This window comes from Vulpes lagopus, chromosome 9 (assembly GCF_018345385.1).
Source record: "Vulpes lagopus strain Blue_001 chromosome 9, ASM1834538v1, whole genome shotgun sequence".
In the NCBI taxonomy this organism is placed as follows: Eukaryota; Metazoa; Chordata; class Mammalia; order Carnivora; family Canidae; genus Vulpes; species Vulpes lagopus.
In genome coordinates, this window is record NC_054832.1 from 72,988,114 (window position 1) to 73,009,630 (window position 21,517).

At 37.7% G+C, this 21,517-nt stretch overlaps 1 protein-coding gene across 2 annotated transcripts in view; it reads right to left on the reverse strand.

The window, feature by feature from the left end:
- Positions 1-17,370: 17,370 nt before the first annotated feature.
- Positions 17,371-21,517, reverse strand: part of TGS1 (trimethylguanosine synthase 1) — a 41,073-nt gene continuing 36,926 nt past the window's right edge. For both annotated transcript variants that reach the window (XM_041768839.1, XM_041768838.1), the window contains one exon: positions 17,371-18,597. In XM_041768839.1, the coding sequence (XP_041624773.1) occupies positions 18,475-18,597 (123 nt within the window). In that variant the 3' untranslated portion in view covers positions 17,371-18,474. The remainder of the gene's footprint in view (positions 18,598-21,517) is intronic.

Sequence of the window (21,517 nt, forward strand, 5' to 3'; positions counted from 1 at the left end):
TTGTTATTTCCTTTTTAAAAAAAAGATTTTGTTTATTTATTCATGAGAGACACACAGAGTGAGAGGCAGAGACACAGGCCAAGGGAGAAGCAGGCTTCATGCAGGGAGCCCGATGCGGGACTCGATCCCGAGGCTCCAGGATCCTGCCCTGAGCCGAAGGCAAGACGCTGAAACTGCTGAGCCACCCAGGCTCCCTGTTATTTCAATTTTAATATTAAAAGAGTCAGAGATGCTGAGTCACTTGCCTAAACTGGATCACATTACAGTCTTATGACCTCAAGCCCAATATTGACACTTCGTTATGATTAAAACAATGTGGGCAGCCTGGGTGGCTCAGCGGTTTACGCCACCTCCAGCTCAGGTCGTGATCCTGGAGTCCGAGGATCGATCCCACGTCGGGCTTCCTGCATGGAGCCTGCTTCTCCCTCAGCCTGTGTCTCTGCCTCTCTCTCTGTGTCTCTCATGAATAAATAAATAAAATAAAATATTAAAAAAAAAAACTAATGAGATCAGGAAAATGAGGGTTTTAGGTTCAAAAATGAGAAGACATACTGACCATGATATTCAAGCCTCTAACTGTACTCATTTGCAAAAAGGAAGAAAATTTAAATTTATCAAATTTTAAGAAGGTAGTTTCTGTGTAACAAAAATAAAAGTTTCTCATCAACATCCTGACATCCTGACAACCACTTTTTATACTGAGATATGGCTGATATATAATATGGTATTAGGTATATAGCATCATCATTTGATAGGTGTATATACTGCAAAATGATTACTACAATGCGTTCCATCACCACACATAGATACAACTCTTTTCTCTCTGATGAAACTTAAGATTGATTCTCTTAGGAACTTTTTTTTTTTTTTTTAGTATTTTGTTCTTTTTTTAAAACCAAGTTTTAATTGATATAACACATTGTATTTGTGTTATATCAAACATAATGATTTGATATCTGTATGATTGTGCAATGATCACCACAATTAAGTCTAGTTAACATGTCACCAATGTTACAAAATTTTTTTTCTTGTAATGAAAACTTTCAAGATTTACTCTCTTAGTAATTTTCAAATATGCAATATGGTATTGTTATCTATAGTCAGTATGCTGTACATTATTATAGCTCCAGGACTTCTTTATCCTACAACCAGATGTTTGTACCTTTTGACCACCTTTCCCCATTTTGTCCACCTACTATCTCTGGTGCAATCTGTTTTCTGCACATTTTCTTTGTCCATTTATCTCTTGATGGACACTTAGATTATTTCCATATCTTGGTTATTGTGAATAACACTTCAATGAACATGAGGGTGCCGATATCTTTTTTATATAGTGATCTTGTTTCCTTCAGATAAATGTCCAGAAGTGGAATTGCTGGATCATATGTCTGTTCTATTTTAAAATTTCTGAAGAACCTCCATATTGTTTTCCAGAGTGGTTGCACCAATTTACATTCCCACCAATGTACACAAGTGTCCCCTTTACTCCAAATCCTTATCAACGCTTGTTATTTCTTGACTTTTTGCTAATAGCCATTCTAACAGGTGTGAGGCAATAGCTCATTGTGGTTTTGATTTGCATTTCCCTGATGATTGGTGATGTTGAGCACATTTTCACATACCTGTTGGCCTTTGGATAACGTCTTTGGAACAATATCTATTCAGATTCTCTGTGCATTTTTAATTGGATTTTTTCTTTGAGTTGTATGAGTTCTTTATATATTTGGATATTAAGCACTTATCAGAGATACGATTTGCAAATATTTTCTCCCATTCAGTAGGTTGCCTTTCCATTTTGTTGGTTTCCTTTACTGTGTAGAAGCTTTTTGGTTTGTTGTACTCCCTCCTATATAGTCCCTTGCATTTGATCTCAGGTCCAAAAAATCATTGCCAAGACCTGCCAAGAGCTTACCCCTATGCTTGTGTCTGCTGTTACAGTTTCAGGTCTTATGTTTAAGTCTTTCATCCATTCTGAGTTGATATTTGTGTATTATATAAGAAAGTGGTCCAGTTTCATTTTTTTGAATGTGCCTATCAAGTTTTCCCATTGATTGAAGAGACTGTCATTTCCTCAATGTATACTTTTGGCTCCTTTGTTATAAATCAATTGACCACATATGTGTGGGCTTATTTCTGGTCTCTGATGCTGTTCCCATTGATGTATGTATATCTGTTTTTATGCCAATACCATACTCTTTTGACTACTATAACTTTGTAATATGATTTGAAACCACAGAATATAATGCCTCCAGCTCTGTTCTTCATCCTCAAGGTGGCTTTGGCTATTCATGGTCTTATATAGTTCCATCAAATCTTAGGATTGTTTGTTCTATTTCCGTGAAAAATGCCATTGAAATTTTGATAGGGATTATATTCAATCTGTATATTGCTTTGAATAGTATGGACATTTTAACAGTGTTAATTCTTCCAATCCACGAGTATAGAATATCTTTCCATTTATTTGTGCCTTCTTCATTTTCTTTCATCAAGCCTTATAGTTGTCAATGTACGTGTTTTATCTCCTTGCTTAATTTATTCCTAGGTTTTTTATTCTTTTTGATGCAATTATAAATAAAATTGTTTTCTTGGTTTCTCCTTCTGGGATAGTTCATTATTGGTGTATAGAAATGCAACTAATTTTTGCATATTGATTTTGTACTTGCAACTTTACTGAATTTGTTAGTTCTAACAGTTTTTTGGTAGAATTTTGGGGGGTTTCTATCTATGATATCACGATATTTACAAATAGTGACAGTTTCATTTCTTCCTTTCTGATTTGGATGCCTTTTATTTATTCTTCTTGTCCAAATACTCTGCCTGGATTTCCAGTTCTAGGTTGAATAAAAGTGATGAGTGGGCATCCTTGTTGTGTTATCTAGAGGAAAAGCTTTCAGCTTCTCGCTATAGAGTATGATGTTACCTGTGGGCTTGTCATATACGGCCTTTACTTTGTTGAGACACACTCCTTATATACTGGGTTTGTTGAGAGTTTTAATCATGACAACAATCTTTGACTCCTAATTTTTCCTTAAGAGCAATGACTAATACTTGCTAGCCCTTACCACATGTCAGACATACAGAGCACTTTACAAAGTCGTGTCTGTTACCTCATGTAATCTTCATGACCACTCTATGAGACAGGTGTCATTATTATGTTTTTCAGGTGGAGAAACCAAAGCACAGAGAGAGAAGGTCCATTTCTAGATGCATTTCTGTATCCTTATAGGTCTGGGGCATAGAGAGATCCCCAGTCTGTAAAGTCTTATGTGGGCAGAAGAGTGCAATAATTCTGGGGACAGAGTACCTGGGTTTGAATGCCAGCTACCTCATTTACTAGCTTTTTGAACTTGGGACAAGTTATTTAGTCTTTTAGTACTTCAGTTTCTTGATCTACAAAATGAGCAAAATACTACTTATTCATAGAGTTCTTATATGTGGTAATGAGTTAATATACACAGAGCTTTTATAAAGCTGTCATCATCAAGACAGTATGATACTGGCACAAACAGACACATAGATCAATAGAACAGAATAGAGAACCCAGAAATGGGCCCTCAACTCTATGGTCAACTAATCTTTGACAAAACAGGAAAGAATATCCACTGGAAAAAAGACAGTCTCTTCAATAAGTGGTATTGGGAAAACTGGACAGCCACATGCAGAAGAATAAAATTGCACCATTTTCTTACACCATACACAAAAATAAACTCAAAATGGATGAAATATCTGAATATGAGACAGAAATCCATCAAAATCATAGAGAACACATATAGCAACCTCTTAGCTCTTGGCTGTAGCAACTTCTTGCTAGACACGTCTCAAAGGCAAGGGAAACAAAAGCAAAAATGAACTACTGGGACTTTATCAAGATAAAATGCTTTTTGCACAACAAAGGAAATACTCAACAAAACCAAAAGACAACCTACAGAACAGAATGGGAGAAGATATTTGCAAATATCTTATCAGATAAAGGGCTAGTATCCAAAATCTATAAAGAATTTATCAATCTCAATACCCAAAAAAACAAATAATCCAGTCAAGAAACGAGCAGAAGACATGAACAGATATTTCTCCAAAAAAGACATACAAATGGCCAATAGACACATGAAAAAATGCTCAACATCACTCAGCATCAGAGAAATACAAGGCAAAGCCACAATGAGATACCATATCACACCAGTCAGAATGGCTAAAATTAACAAGTGAGGAAATGACAGGTATTGGAGAGGATGCAGAGAAAAGGGAACCCTCTTACATTGCTGGTGGGAATGCAAACTGGGGCAGCCACTCTGGAAAACAGTATGGAGGTTCCTCAAAAAGTTAAAAATAGAGCTACCCTACAACCCAGAAATTGCACTACTAGATATTTACCACAAGATATAAATGTAGTGATCTGAAGGGACACTTGCTCCCCAATGTTTATAGCAGTAATGTTCACAATAACTAAACTATGGAGAAAGCCCAAATGTCCATCGACAGATGAAGGGGTAAAGAAGATGCAATATATATATATATATATATATATATATATATATATATATATACACACACACACACACACACACACAATGGAATATTACTCAGCTATCAAAAAATGAAAATCTTACCATTTGCAATGATGTGGATTAAACCAGAGGGTATTATGCTAAGCAAAGTATATCAATCAGAGAAAGACAATTACCATATGATCTTATTCATATGTGGAATTTAAGAAACAAAACAGAGGGTCATAGGGGAAGGGAGAGAAAAATAAAATAAGATGAAATCAGGGATCCCTGGGTGGTGCAGCGGTTTGGCGCCTGCCTTTGGCCCAGGGCCTGATCCTGGAGACCCGGGATCGAATCCCACGTCGGGCTTCCGGTGCATGGAGCCTGCTTCTCCCTCTGCCTGTGTCTCTGCCTCTCTTTCTCTCTCTCTCTCTCTGTGTGACTATCAGAAATAAATTAAAAAAAATTAAAAAAAAATAAAGTGTAGTATTTAAAAAAAAAAAAAGACGAAATCAGAGAGGGAGACAAACCATAAGAGACTCTTAACTACAGGGAACAAACTGAGGGTTTCTGGGAAGGAGGGGGGATGGGGTAAGTGGGTGATGGGCATTAAGGAGGGCACTGGTAATGAGCACTGGGTGTTATATGCAACTGATGAATCGCTAAACTCTACCTCTGAAGCTAATAATACACTATATGTTAATTGAATTTAAATAATAATAATAATAATAATAATAATAATAATAATAATAATAAATATATACACAGCTTTTGGAGCAGTCTCTGCCCATTGTGAGCACTACAACATTTCCTTTATCACAGTACGGTTGGCTCTGTGGAGCCGTTTCCCAGCCCTGAGGATGCTTGTGCTGACGTCATCTATTTTGAGTTTGCTCTCTGGAATGATCAAGGGCTCGGCTAGCAAATAGCTTAATGAGGAAGTGAAACAGATAAAGCTACATTAAAAATCATAGTTATATAATTACGTAACAGATACTACATATTGATTTATATATAGCTATGTAATAAATACTACATATTGATGTATGCTATACGCACACACACTTTTAAATTTTTTATTGTGGTAAAGTATGCATAAAACTTACCATTTAAAATGTGCAGTTCAGTGGCATTAAGCACATTCACATTGTTGTGTAATCAACACAATTGCCCATCTCCAGATTTTTTCATCATCATAAAACTATACTCAGTAAAGAGCACCTTTCCATTCCTCCCTTCTCCTAGCCCCAAGTAACCACCATTGTACTTCCTGTCTCCATGAATTTGACTATTCTAAGTACTTCACATAAGCGGAACCATATTTTATGTTTAGATCTATAGATTGAACGCCAGGAACTGTACGAGTTAGAGGTTATCCACATGTTACACTCCCATTTTTTTCCTTTCTTCTTTTTCTTTCTCTTCTTCATTTTAAAAATAAACTTTCTTCTTTTTTTTCATGTAGAAAAAAGGGCCCCCCAAATCTAGGGAGGAAGAGGTACGTAGACTTTGGGGCAGGGAGACAGTGGCAGAGAAGTACAAGCCTCAGAAAAGAGGAAGAATAGGAAATAATTAGGACATGAAAATTGTTCTATAAAAAGAGTAGTAACTCGCTTAGAGTCTTATAGTCTTATCTCCTTGCTGATTGAAGTGACTTAGACTGTGTGTCCATGTCTAATCCAGTTTTGTGACAGGGCAGATATAACTCAACTGATTTGCTTTGGCTACTCTCGGCCTACCCTTAGAACAGAGGCTAGGGCTGTCTGCCCAAATCCCATGGCAGGGAAATTCAGGATCCTTTAAAAATGACTGGGAGGTTGGTAACCATTAGTAATATCCTCTATGGTAGTGCGTGGCTTCTTAACATGAAAAAAATGTGTATTCTATTTCATAGGGCAATTTAGGGAATATGAAGTCAGAGCTTAAAATACCCCCAGTCCAACTGGCCCTGTTTTGATTCAAGGGCTGACTTGAGAGCCTTGCCCCCTGATTATGATGGGACTCTGATAAGAGTGTAGGATCTGGTTTGTTTATTAATTAATTAATTTACTTATGTATTTAAAGATTTTATTTATTTATTCATGAGAGACACACAGAGGTAGAGACATAGGCAGAGGGAGAAGCAGGCTCTCTGCAGGGAGCCTGATGTGGGACTCAAGTCCCACATCTTGACCCTGGGATCAAGAGCCGAGCCAAAGGCAGACACTCAATCACTGACCCACCCAGGTGTCCCTGGATCTAGTTTTAAAAGACTCACATTATGGCTCTCTTAATAAAAAAAAGTCTGCTCTGAGAAGCCGGCTGTAGGCTCCAAGCTTTAGAGGCACCATATATCACTAATACCAAAAGGCGCACAGTATGTGGACCTCCACGGGTTTTCTTGGCCTGGGTCCTGCAAATGGTAGGTAGGGCAGGCCATGGATTCATGAAACTCTCTTGATCTCTGCCCACATGTAAGATAGGGATGATCACAGCTGTCAGACATCATCCTGGGGCATCAGGTAGACCAACCGAGGTAGCTAGCTATCTGGAGGTAGGCCAAAGAAAGCAGATATGAATTGCTACAATTTACAGTTGTTGCTGTATTCTCTGAAATGATATTGATTGCTTTTTTCCGAGTGCCAAAATATTTAGTTTCGATTACAGGTGGTTTTTGTTTTGTTTTGTTTTTAATGATTCATGGCTCACTTTTTCAACTAGAGTAGGTTACTTTCTTCTAGGGTGGGTGAGAGAGGTGCAATTTTTAAAATTTGCCATGTTGCAGGCTTCCAGATTCAAAGCCTAAAAAATTATTTAAAAGAGAAATTAGGGGAACCCTGGGTGGCTCAGTGGTTTAGCGCCTGCCTTTGGCCCAGGGCGCGATCCTGGAGTCCCAGGATTGAGTCCCACGTCGGGCTCCCAGCGTGGAGCCTGCTTCTCCCTCCTTTTCTTTTTTTTTCTCCCTCCTTAATTAAAAGAGAAATTAAGGGATGCCTGGGTGGCTCAGTGGTTGAGTGTCTGCCTTTAGCTCAGGGCATGGTCCTGGGGTTCTGGGATCGAGTCCCACGTCTGGCTTCCCTTGAGGAGCCTCCTTCTCCCTTTGCCTATGTCTCTGCCTCTTTTTCTGTGTCTCTCATGAATAAATAAATAAAATCTTTTAAAAAATAAAAAAATAAAAAGAAATTTAAAAAGTTTAATGTGTAGATTTATTATCATTTAAAAAGCAGTACATGGTAAAATTTGATCTTTAAAACTCTCTTTTCATGTACAAACAGTAAAAAATCTGACAGAGCTAGGCTGGAAAGTAAACTCAAAATTAACACTTTGATATCAATAAAATGGATATGCAAAAATCTTACTCATTTTTTATTATTGTTTTCATCAATAGAATAGAAAAAGTAAGTTTATCATTCAGATAAACTTGCATGGATAAAAGTTTTTCAGATATGGTAAAAATATTTATGTAAAGACTTTCCTGGCCAAATGTATTTGGGGCATATGTAGTGTTTTGTAATGCTGGCTGGGTGTTGCCTTTCTCGTAGACAGAAAGGAGAAGTCAATGGATTTGTGAGCATGAGTAGAGAGAGGAAGTATTCGTAAGAGCTCAGGGCAGAAGTCAGAGATTCAAGAATTGTATGTGCTGTTCTTGATTTTGAAACTAACTGATCACGTGATTGTGGGTCAATCTCAATTTCTATAAATGGAAAGATTAGATGATGTTACAAATCCTTGCCATATATTGGATGGAGTAACTTGTAAGAAGAATTTCTTGCCATCTTCCTACAAAAATAAAAGGACAATGACAACCTAACTATTTTAGCTAAGGACACAAAAGGCTGTGATTAATGCAGGGGTTTTACAATTTAGCAGAGTTGTTTTGCTCAATGCTTCAACTCAAAGAAGCGGTCCAGAATTTGTCTTAGAATACCTGCGAAGGGTCTGCAGGTAAGTAGGGCAGAGAGTCACAGGGGCTCAGAGAAGGGACTAGTCCATAGAGGGTGGCAAGAGGGGACAGGAAGGCAAGGGAGTGACAAGGAAGGCTTCTGAGCTCACAGAGCTAGGCTGAGTTGGTTTTAGTCAGATGACTACTATGGATTAGGGATATGTCCTAGTTGAGGGAATGGCCTATGCAAAAGCTGGAACTGAACAGTAGGGTCAGGGCTGGATGGTAGGGTGAGGGGAGAGTGAGTGGCATGGCTGGGAGCTGAGCAGGAGGGGGCTGGCTGTGCGGGCTTCTAGGCCATGGGAAGGCATTTGAACTTTATTATGAGGGCAGCATGAGGGAAGACTCCAGAGTGATATCCAGGGTTTTCTCTTGGGCACAGAGAAGAAGGCAATAGCCATTAAAATGTTTTAAAGTTGGGAGAGATGTGACCAGATCTGGAACTTAGAAAGCCTTGCTCTGGCTGCCAAATTAGAAGACAGGTTGATGGGAACAGCTCTGGAGTCAGAAATAAGTTAGCAGGCTGCTGTAGCTATTGATGCTAGAGATGAGGATGGTCTGAACTAGGATATAACTAGTAGAGAAAAGATGATTCACTAATTATCTAGAAATTTGAAATTTTTGCCTAGGAGTTATGAACAAAAAGTCAAAATTTATTTGGTCAACCAAATGGCCATTGTAGCCTTCATGGCTTGGTTACTGTGTAGTATTCATTGCCATATAACTAATTATCCTCAAACTCAGCAGGTTAGAAGAACACACATTTACCTCGCAGTTTCTGTGGGCCAGGAGTCCGAGTGTAGGTTAGCTGGCTGTCTCTGATTCATGGTGTCTCCTGAGATTGCAGTTAAGCCATTGGCCAAGGCTGTGGTCTCATTGGAAGGCTCCACCGGGGAGGGATATGCTTCCAAGCTCACTCATGTACTTGCTGGTAGGCCTCACTGGCTTGCCACAAGGCCTCTCAACATGGCAGCTGGCTTCCCTTGGGGTGAACGAACCAAGAGTGAAAAACAGTGCCCAAATGGAAGCCTCAGTCTTTTTGTAACCTAATCTTAGAATTAGACTCTTTCACTTCTGCCAAATTCTATTTGTTTTTCTCCTCACACTAATGGGGAGGGTATTTACACAAGGGTGTGAAAACCAGGCATGAATCACTGGGAGGCCATTGTAGAGGCTGCTTACTAGTTAGCAATTACACTTCACATTAAAGATATCACTTTAGGTTGTCCGTCAGCAAAAATTTCAGAAGGTACTATTGCAAAATGATGTAAAATTCCAAAGGGAAGTAATTACGAAGACGCAAGTCATTTTTTAATGTCTCATTCTTGGTGTTAGTAAGAAGCAGTAATGATTATCTGATGACCGTGCAAAGGTCTAGCTCTTCTACCCTCTGAGGCTTTTTACCCACCTTTTCTAGGTCTCTTTTCATGCTACACTGCTTGCCTGATTTATTGTCACATGCTACAGTATAAAATCCCAACTGTTATAGTTGCCTGATAAAATGCAACTAGAAACCATTTCTCTCTAGAGAGAACTCTGCTACCAAATGATGAGACTGTCGCTAGAACCTGATGAGAAATTTTTAAGAAATTAAAAACTCTTTTTTGTGAAATTGAATTCTGGGGAAGTGAGCCATGATTGCTTCAAAGTGTGGTTTACATTTTCTCTGACAGAAGGGCATGGGACTATCCCAAGGAATGCTGTCTTTCTAGCCCGGTTTTGTGGGTGCAAATAAGTACATGCAATGAATCCATGCAGTGGGGCACAGAGAGAGGAACAAATCACCCAAGGGGCCTGCAATCCCAAAGGGTAGAACTTGAAATACTCTTTATAGCCCACTCTCAGTTCTCCAGGGCTCTCCAGTGTTTGTCTTGAGGTCGAATCAGAACAGAGCAGGACAACATAGTGATGCTGGCCCCTGCAGAGCTGAGCAGACAGGGATCACAGGATCCACTCTGATCAATGCAGGGGGGTGGTGAGACCTAAGAAGGGGGCCTCGAAGTGCACTCTTTTTAGAGAATATGCCATTGAGATTCTCTGGAGCTGTATATGCATGTATGTGCTTTCATAGTCTTAATAGTTGTGATGTAAATAACCATGCCTCTGTAGGGAATATTTGGGTTGTTTTCAAATTTTTCCATATATGCAATGAACATCTCCATATATATGCCTCTCATCCCCCCCCCACCAAGTATTTCCATAAGGCACGTCCTCAGGAGTCAGGTAAGCGACAGGGGTGTATATCCAAGCTAGACTGAGGGCCAAAGATGAAGAGGCCAGGATGGATCAAGACCATGTCTAGAGGCCAGTCCAATCATATCAGTGTGTAAGGCCCAGGAGGAGCAGCAGATAAGCCCTTAGATCCTGGGGGACACAGGATAAGAAACTCTGTATTTGGAACTAGAGATACCTGTTGGAACTTAAATTCTCAAGCTGTAGCCACAGGTTTGGGTTGGCAGTGAGTGCTAGAGTACTCTGAGCTGTCTCAGATTCCATTCCACTGCTTTTGCAAAAGGCACTAATGATGAACAGCTACTGAACGAGTGAATTATTTATTGGAACAAGCTAGCATGGGGTGCTATTACTTTTAAATTGCTAACTAATGAGATAAAATCTGGTATCTAAATGTTGTTTTTAACTGGTACCGCGAGTTCCCAAAGTCTAGCAGCGCCTGGCATACTTATTTGTTTAATAAATGACTATTAGGGAGAAGTAGATTTCTTGTGTTTGCATACGATTTCCATTTCCTCATGCACATTAATGTTTCAGATGTTTTTTTTTTCTATTTATTTACTAGAAATCTAGTTTAAAGAAAATGAATTTGAATAAAGGGAGTATAGGTCTTAAAACTTAAAATAAAACACTCCTTGTGCCCCTTGCCGTGGTGCAGGTTGAGAAGGTATCCTCCAGAATGGCAAATTCTCCAGAGGTCTCATGGAGCCCGAGCTCTTCATCAGCTCCCAGAGAGGGTGTCAGGCTTAAAAGAATCATATCAAATTCATCCAAGATCCGTAGCTAGTCGAGGCTCAGAGACAAGTCACTGTTAACAGTTACAATGAAAACCTTCAGCATAGATGTTCACTATTTTTAATCTTCGTTATATTATTGCTATTTTATTTTTAAAGGATTAAAAAATCATGATTATACTCCAGTTGGGACAATTAAACTATCATTACCTTAATGTTAGGACTTCCTAAGCTCTTATTTGAAATACTGTAAAAGAAATCTCCATATTTCTAGTTGGAAAAAGGAAGACCTGTGTACTATTTCATCCTATGTCATAAAATGCAAATTTGGTCATTTCCCTTTCCAGCTTAAATTACTATGTTTCCCTATCGGCTGAGGATGAAATCTGAATTCCTACACATTTGAGATTTAATTACAGGACACCAAAGCCTCAAAATGAAAGTGTCCTTTTTTATTCTCTAGAAATCTAGACCCGCACTATCTGAACGGAAGTCATCAGCAACTGGCCCCATTGTAGGTACTGAACACACGAAGTGTAGCTGGTACCAGTGAGAGATACTGTGTTTAAAATATACACTGGATATTGACAACTTAGTGAGAAAGTAAAATAGCTCATTAATAAGGGTTTATATGATTTCCATATTGAAATAATATTTTCAATATAGTCAAATATATTATTAAATTAATTTCACCTTTACCTTTAAATGTGGTCACTAGAATATTTAAAATTATGTTTGTGGCTCATATATTTCTATTGGACAGGGAATCTAGATGATTCCAGTAAATACTCTTCACTATTTCCTCAAGGCATCTTGCTTAATTACAGAATGCCTCCTTCATTCAAAGCTGGAGAATGAGCCTACTCTTTTCTTGCAGAAAGGCGAGTTTTGTCTCACAGAGTCTCCAGGAACTGAGTGTCTCTTAGGAAAAGTAAGGAATTGCCCACAGGCTGACACTAACTTGCCTCTCTTGGGTGAGCTCTACCTCCTAAACTTCTCTCAGATGTGCCTCTGCCTTTGGTCCTCACTGCCATACACACACATCACTGATGTGGATGAGGGCCTCCTCCCTTGCATCCTGCTTCCAGTTGGCATAATTCCTGAGTCGGAGAGCTCTCTCGAAGGGAGTTCTTCATCTGGAGCCAGTGGGCACCACAGGGATCAGGGGTAGAACCCAGGCAGTCTGCGAACCTGCATGGCAAACATAAAAACAAGGCCCTACCGGTACCGGGGCCCTGCCACCAATAGATATTTTACGTATTTTCATAGAATATTCTAGTTGCAGCTTTCTTGAAATACCACTTACAGGTCTCACTACTTGGAAACTGCAGTCGCTGGTAGACCCTCCAGCGGATTTTATTCAATGTGTTAATTTAAAAAAGCGACACCATGTCCAGGATGCAGTGTGCACTCCTTAGCACAGCACAGGGCACCATGCGTACTCTAGCAACTTCACCATCGGTTTGACATCTACTGATGCCTAAATAGACTCTGCGTGCTTTTGCCTTTGTGGCTTCTAAATGCTGGTTCCATTCTTGGAATGTCTTGTCCTGGTTTGTCAATCTGTGATGACTTCCCACGCTGTTCAAAGGGCGGCCTCTCATGTTACACAGGGCTCCGTGTCACGTCTCGGCTCCACGGGAGGGGCCAGTCTGGGTCTTGCTCCCTCACTACCCACTCCACTGTTTCTGAGTGTGGTATCTAGCACTGTTTCCGGTGGTAAATAGACGGATGTTTTTTATAGGAGTGTACAAATATTAAAAGTGAGAGTGATATTTCATTTACAGTAATATTTGAAATTGCTTTTCATATACATTTTAAGTTAAAAAATTAGACGAGTTAAAAAAAAACCTGACCCCACACATTGACACAGACATGGAGATGTTCTGTTGGTCTGAAGTCTGGGCAGCCCAGGCCTGGCTGACGTCTTGCTTCTGCCTGGTTGGGCTGTGATCTGGGCAGATGAGGGCTTGGGGAGCGTTTTGTGTTGTTTCTTAGACCCCCCCTACTGTCTCTAAAATTCGCCCACGTCTACTGAGTAGGATAGCCTGACGTAAGACATTGACATTTGGAAAATGAGTGAACTGTACACAAAAATTTTTGATGCTAGTTTTTCAATCGTTTTCTATGTCACAAAAAAGTTAAACAATGAAAGTTGATATCTTAAGATAACGTACTTTCTAGCAATAAATCAAAATCTAAGTGGATATTTTCTAGGAAATCATAGATTATTTAAAAACCTTATGAAAGAAAACACTGAAAAGAGGCTTTTAAAAAATGCTACAATGAAAATAGCTTGCTTGAAAAAGTATCAGGCCCAGTTTTCCTGGAGTTCTAACCAAGGTTTCAATGAAGGGATAATGCTAATATTATTTAGGACCCAGAAAAAAAAAAAGGAAGCATTTCCAAAGCTTCTGCCAGAATAGTCTAACTCTGATACCAAAACCAGGTAAGGTGCACGAGAACCAAACATAGAGCAAACTTACCAAGTGAAATCTAGTAGTGAACTAAAATCACACATTATAATAAAGTAGGATTTAATGATAAATGCCCATATGGTTGAATAATTTGAAATTTTAAGAGTAATTTAATACTTTATTAGATTAAACAAGAAAAAAAAAACTCCAGGATAAAGTACTATCTCTAATTTTAAGGCAAGCTCTAACATTTAATAGAAACGCTTCTAACTTTTCATTGTAAAATAAAAAGCAAGGAGTAAGTGCCAGTATCATAATATTCTTGGCAGTTCTAACCAATATAATAAGAAAAGGATAAGAATTAAAAGGTAACCATACTGGCAAAAAGAAAAACTCTTATATGTGGATGTCATGACTGCCGATCAAATCAAAGTGAATCAGTTAATAACAGAGCTATTAAAAAAAGCTCAGTGGGATGACTGGAGGTAAGAGAGTAAAAGTATTGTTATGTGCAAACAATACCTCCAGTAGAAAATGTAACAACAAAAAAGATCCTCATTCAAAATTAAAAATGTGAAATATCAAGCAATAAACTTGGCAAAAATATGCAAGATTTATACAATTAAAATAATGAAGGCTTTATAGAAAGACAGAGAAGATCAGAAAGGGGCATACATTTTAGTCTTTGGATAGATTCAATGTTGTGACATAGTTTTCCTAAAGTGAAAACCTAAAATCCTAAAGGGGATTTTAAAAATAGAACTGACAAATTCAAGCTCACTTGAAAAAGTAAAAAATGCTCAGGAAGAGCCAAGAAAAATCTGAAAGCTTAATTATGGGGGAATTTGCGACTATTAAGGCATACAATGAAAACTACAGTATTTAAAACATATGGCACAGGAGTGGACAAGTGATCGATGGAACAAAAAGAATTCCAGACACAGAATTCTCACACATACACACAAAAATAAAGTTTAGTTCTTTCACTAGAAAATGGTGAAAAAATCAGATGCCTAAAACACATGCATTTGAATAATAAATATATATGAAAACTGCTCATCCCTCACTAATAATCAGGACCTGCAAATTAAGATAACTTTATTGTTGATTGGTTGGTAACACTAAGAAGTGAAAACATGCAATGTTTTTGAAAGCCTGGGGAAAAGTGGCTCCTTTCATGCATAGTTGGTGAGAATATACACTTTTCTAGGGCAATTTAATATGGTACACCAAATATAAAAATAAGCATGACTTTTAACCTAAAAATTCACTTCTAGATCCTACCCTACTTAGAAATATACACTGCAGTATCATCTGTAATTGCAAAAACTGAGACAATTTATAATTTTTTTTTATTTATGATAGTCACAGAGAGAGAGAGAGAGAGAGGCAGAGACATAGGCAGAGGGAGAAGCAGGCTCCATGCATCAGGAGCCTGACGTGGGATTCGATCCCGGGTCTCCAGGATCGCGCCCTGGGCCAAAGGCAGGCGCTAAACCACTGCGCCACCCAGGGTTCCCCGACAATTTAAATGTTCATAGGAGGGTAATGGTTAAAATGATTCTCAGATCTGTACTATACAACTGGTAAAAATGATAGTGCAAATGTCTATGTATAAATGTGGAAAAAACTGTAAGGGATATTAAATTAACAAAGTCAGGTGTTAAGACAATATAATCCCATCCCAATTCCCACTGTGTGTGTACAAGCTTTTATGACATAGGGAAATGTCTTGAAGCAACATACCGAGGTGCTGATAAATCTTGCCTTTGGGAAGCGGAATGGAAATGTGGGAGATGAAGTGAAGAGGAAGCACTTGAGACAGGTGAGGGTAGGAGTGTCATTTTTGAGTTGTTCATTTGTGTTGAGGTTGACAATACATACTCATTTTTTACAAAAATGTCTTTTAAGAAGTTTTGCAATTTTTATTAATTAAAGATTTTATTTATTTATTCATGAGAAATAGAGACAGAAACACAGGCAGAGGGAGAAGCAGGCTCCCTGCAGGGAGCCCAATGTGGGACTTGATCCTGGGACTCCTGGATCACACGCTGAGCCAAGCCATGCTCAACCGCTGAGCTACCCAGGCGTCCCAAGAAGTTTTGCAATTTAACAAAAGAAAAAAGAGAGTTGGATTAGAATAAGGGCTGCTAGCTTCCTCACTTGTGTTTTATCTGAAACAGTTCCAGCAGCTTTACTTTTCATCCATTTTATGTATTTGGCTTCTTGGTAAGATTTTATTTGAACACAGGAGCTGCACAATAAAGTTCTTTTGAGCACTAATAATCTATAAATAAGTCTATAAATGTTATATTTGTGTGTGATTAGTGGAGAGGAATATTTTAATGTTGACTAGGCTTCCTGTTCTACTCATAAAAGGTTATGTATGTTCAGAAAGATAAATTAGTTTTAACATTAACAATATATATAAGAGGGACGCCTGGGTGGCTCAGTGGCTGAGTGCCTCCCTTCCGCCCAGGGTGTGATCCTGGGATCCTAGGATTGAGTCCCACATCAGGCTCCCTGCAGGGAGCCTGCCTCTCCCTCTGCCTGTGTCTCTGCCTCTCTCTCTGTGTCTCTCATGAATAAATAAATAAAATTAAAAAAAAAACAAAAACAAAAACAAAAGAAAAAAACCAATATATATAAGAAAACGTACTGTGGAAAAAAGGAATGCATGAAAAATGAAGGGACACAAACTAAAAAACTGGTGATTTTGTAAATCCGCTTTTACTCCTCCACCTCTTATCTCAGTGACTAAGTTCTAGAGGCCACATGTTTATGACCAATGCTGCCATTAATTTAAAAACGACAAATCTATGACACATATATTAATGTTTCATGATGAGAAAGTATAAAAACAGAGAACACTGACAGACTTTGATGTTGTAAGTCAATAAAAGAATTAACCCTTCACGACTGGTTCTATTACTTCTGTTACAGGATAATCGGGCGGGCACACAGTGTGAAGTTTCAAGACACAGCAGTTAGCACTGCTTCTTCATTCTCCAACAAAGTTGTTCTTAGCTAATAGTTATTCTTTCCAGTACTTACTGGAAATTCCCCCAATTTATTTCAATACTCCTAGCCTAAACCATGTTTTGTTTAATATTTAACATGATCACATTATTTAAAGATAAAGATCTCAGATCCTTGATAGTCAGAGTACTGTGTCTGTGTCTTTTTATCTGCCTGTACAATTAACTGAATATGCTTTTTTAGATGAATAATTAAGCAACACACATTCTTCCTTTCATTGCCATTTTAATAGAAAAAATATAAACCCCAATGTTACAAAATATAGCTCACTCTATAAAATAAAAAGATGTTAAAAAGTAAATTCTAGATGGAGCAAAGACACAAAAATAGTAAAATTCTAGAAAAAAGCTTAGACAAATGTATTTTTATTCTGGGAATGGTAAAGATTTTTCAAAAAATCATAAACCCAGAAGCAACAAAGAAAAAGACTGGTAAGTCTGACTACATAAAAATTTAAAAACTTATGTATGGCAAATAAAAAAGTCACAAAACAAGCAAAAGCCAATAACAAACTGGAAAAACATATTTGCAACACCCAGTGAAGACAAAGGCTCTTTAATTTATGAAGAATTCATGCATATTATTAAGAAAAAGGTAATAATCCAAAAGACAAATTGATAAAAGATAGGAATAGTCAGTTTAAAAGGGGAAAACTATTATAAGACCAAAATATATGAAAATATGCTCAAATCTCATTCATAATTAAAGAATACATACAAATAATAAGATACAATTTTTCTGACACATGAGATAATAAAATTAAAATGCCTGATGATGCCCATAATAGTTGATAGTTGCAAAAATTGCAAACAGCCCAAGTGTCCATCAGCAGGGGACTGGTTCAATTAATTATAGTGTATCCAGAAAAAAATACAAGATAGCCATGAAAAGGTATGAGGTAGATCTGCATGTATGTAAGGACATGGAAAGGTCTTCAAGAAATATCTGTAAAAATGTACAGTTTTAAAAAAAGATTCATTAAGTAAAAAAAAGGAAGGAGTATTGAACAGTGCATCAGTTAGAGGGAAAAAAGTGTATTAAAAAGTATACTGCAATTCCTTCTGTCTTCCAAAGGAAATAGAAAATACTGTTGGTTGTAGTTATCTTTAGGTAAATGAATAAAGGGTACGTCTAGGGGGTGGGAGAGTTTTACTTTTTATTTTGTACCCTTTGGAACTGTTTATGTTTCTTCCCTTAGAGGTTTAACATTATTTATTTCAGCAGGGGTCAAACGGATGGATAGACTATAGTTCATAGCTCATTCATTGTTTTCTTATATCTCTATGTTAGAAAAAACACAGTAATTGTTTTTTATTCACACAAAGATGTTAAACCAAAACGTGTAATTATAAAAAAAAATGGACACACACATACATATATACACATTGTCTGACAGTAAGCACAGCCTACCTTTTCCATTTCAGACACTTACTATCCTACTGTATAATATACAGAAGTAACATTGTCCAAAGATGTCAAAGCACTTCATTCATATTCCTTGATCTACTGTTAAGTTTCCATTTCATATGGTGATATAAGATTATGAGTACAAAATATCAGTGAATACAGATAGAAATTCCAAGGGCCTCATCTGCATAGTGTTCTGGCCACACATAAACTTTTTGTCCCATACCACCTCACGGTTATGATTCAGGTGCTGATCTTCGAATCAGGTCCCCAAAATAAGCAGTGATTGTCTTCAGTTTATTATTAAGAAAGTTTTGTTCTATTTCCACTTGCCCTCCAGGTCCAGCTAAGGATGCCACCTAAAAAAAAAAATGAAGAAAGTCTTACAGAACATAAGCATGATTTCAAAATAAATCTTTTATTTATATGATTTATCAAATAGGATGACTCTAGCTTTTTCACTGAAGTCTTTCAAATAATGAGGCATCTCAAATGTTTCTGTTACTTTCCAGGCAGGTATGATTGCAATATTTGGTGGCAGAGATACTTGTTTCAAACACTTCTGCTAAAATGGATATGACCATCATGCTATGTTATTTGTTCAAGACCTAATCTCTCCAATGCCAGAGGCTAAGGAACTCAGAGGAAGAGAAAATGAACATATCCTTCCCAAATGTCAGGTTTATCTATTACAATAGAAACTTAAAGAATAACTCTCTTCCCTGAAAGCTTTTTTCTTCCCCTTACTGTCTCACTCATTCAAGAATATTATTTACCAAACACCTGCTACATGATGCTAGTAATACATTAAAGTGCAAGACGGACTTGATCCCACTCTCTTGTGAGAGTTCTAGTCTTCACTATGTGTGTATTAAGCCCCCCTACTTTCTGAGGTCTACTAGAATACAGTGACCAACTTTTTTTTCTTTTAAAGATTATTTATTTTAGAGAGAGGTAGAGAGAGAGGAGGGAAGGGGCAGAGGGAGAATCTTAAGCAGACTCCATGCTGAGCACTGAGCACAATACAGGGTGCAGGGCTTGATCTCTTGACCCTGAGATCACGACCTGAGCCAAAATCAAGAGTTGGATGATTTACCAAATGAGCCACCTTGGCACTCCAAAATGTAGTTTCTGTAATTCATTCTGTTGTCATAATTGGCAAAACTGTGTATTTTCCAAAGAGAGATGCTGTTGGTTTAATTTAGTTTGGAGGTTGAGAGATCTAATCTCAGTGGTATTACAAATGCAACAGCAGCATCTGGCAGAAGGAAAGATTTATTGTGTATCACCAATGAGCATGTATTTTAAAGCATTTCAACTTCCTCTTAGAAAAAAAGTCAGATACAGAAATAGGGAAGAAACCACAGGTCATTCTAAAAGAAGCTGTCCCACGAAACCAGTAGCAATGTCAATATCAACCTCCACCTGCACAAGAGATATAATGAGATGGTTGGATTTTTATCAATAGGAATAGTTGACAACTGGAGTCAAACACAGTATCTGTCATAATGATAGAAAGCACAGATGTATCCACGATTTACTAATAAGGAATATATTAAAGTAAAACTTTGGAAATTAAAAGTAGCCAACTAGTCCCAGGGTGGCAATTATAGGAGTAATTGCTTAATTTTCTATTTTGGTATCTTTATGCCAGTCTAATTTTTATTTCCTTTTCTAAGTTGGCTCCACACCAAATGTGGGGCTTGAACTCATGACCTAGAGACCAAATGCCCGAGCCAACCCGGTGCCCCTGCAAGTCTGATTTTTCATAAGGAAGGGCAAAATGAACAATTTTGTCTCTAATGAATAAAAGGAATTCGGACTGGTACATCTAAAATACAATTATTTCACAGTAATTTTTCGAGGATTTAGACAGAACTCAGGTGCAGTATTTCTCCTGTTTCTTTAAACAGTGATTTACTTAGAGGAAGTGACTGAGGCTTCAAAGGCTTAAGTTTTCTCTGGGGGAGTAGTGGTGGTTGGGGAGGAGAGGGGAGGAGAGGGAAAGGGGAGAGAAGAGGGCAGGTTAAGAAAACCAAGCAGACTGAAACCATAGGAAAAACATGCTAGGATAGGTCTAGCAGAAAACCAAGAGCAAAGTCAGAGATAAATTTTAATACCAGTTCAACCATCGATTTAAAAAGATCTGAAAAACAGGAATACTACCTAACTCCCCTAAAGAGTGTATTTTGTGAGCCATCAATAGGATTACATTAAAATAAATCTCTTTTCCTTTCTCCCCACTTTTTAGAGGGTTGCCTGGACTTAGGTGCTTTGGATAGAGAAAGGAGTGGAGATGTGCTCATTGTGTGTGTTTCCCAGGTCTGTTGCAAAACATTAATGAATTATTTTATTAAAAAACTATTTACTGAGCACTTAGAGGTTTTTTGGCTCAGGCAGTGGTATGCAGCAAAAAACAAAAAAATTCTCTGACTTCAAGAAGGCTGGAAGAGTCAGATGACAGAAAATATAGGAGGAAAAGGTGAATTGATATTAAAATACAATGGGAATACTTGTATCTATTCAGTGTTTAGAGAGAAACTAAAAAAAAAAAAAAGAATGTTACTTTCATATGTTCTAATAAAAAAACAATTTCTAACTTTAGCTTTTTTGTACTTTTAAAGGTTAGGATTCTGGAGTTGAAAAGACGCTAAAGATTATGTAGTTCAAACCAGTAATGATTTGCTTCAATCAAACTTAATGCCATTAACCTCCAGCGGTCTGTATCTTTCACTAGCAGATTTAACTGGCAAAATGTTACTTGATTCCTTTTCCTTTCTTAAAGTTTAATTGAGAGGGAGAAGAAGGGAAGGAGGGGGTGAGACAGAGAGAAAGGCATAGGTAGGTAAATAGATAAAGGTTATCAGCTATGGATCACATGCTACGTTTTTTGCCTATTACCCAAGTATACTAACTAGATTTACCAAAAGAAATCTCAATTATTTTGGATTGGAACTAGAACTAAGACTGGAACTCTCATCAACTAGATTTTATAAGTTGTTACTTGGGGACTGGGAAAGGAGAAACAGGTAAAGACCATGGTACAGGTGATAGCTTTCAAAATGAAAGGCATGAAAGATTTAAGAGCCAACTAAATTTTCAAAAGTGCATTTTTTCCTTTCTTTTTAAAAGTAAACTATATGCCCAACTTGGGGCTTGAACTCACGACTGACTCTGAGATCAAGAGTCGCATGCTCTACGGACTGAGCCAGCCAAGCACCCCTCATATTTTTCTTTTTCAAAAGCAAACTGATTTGAAATAAAAATGTATGGGAGCTG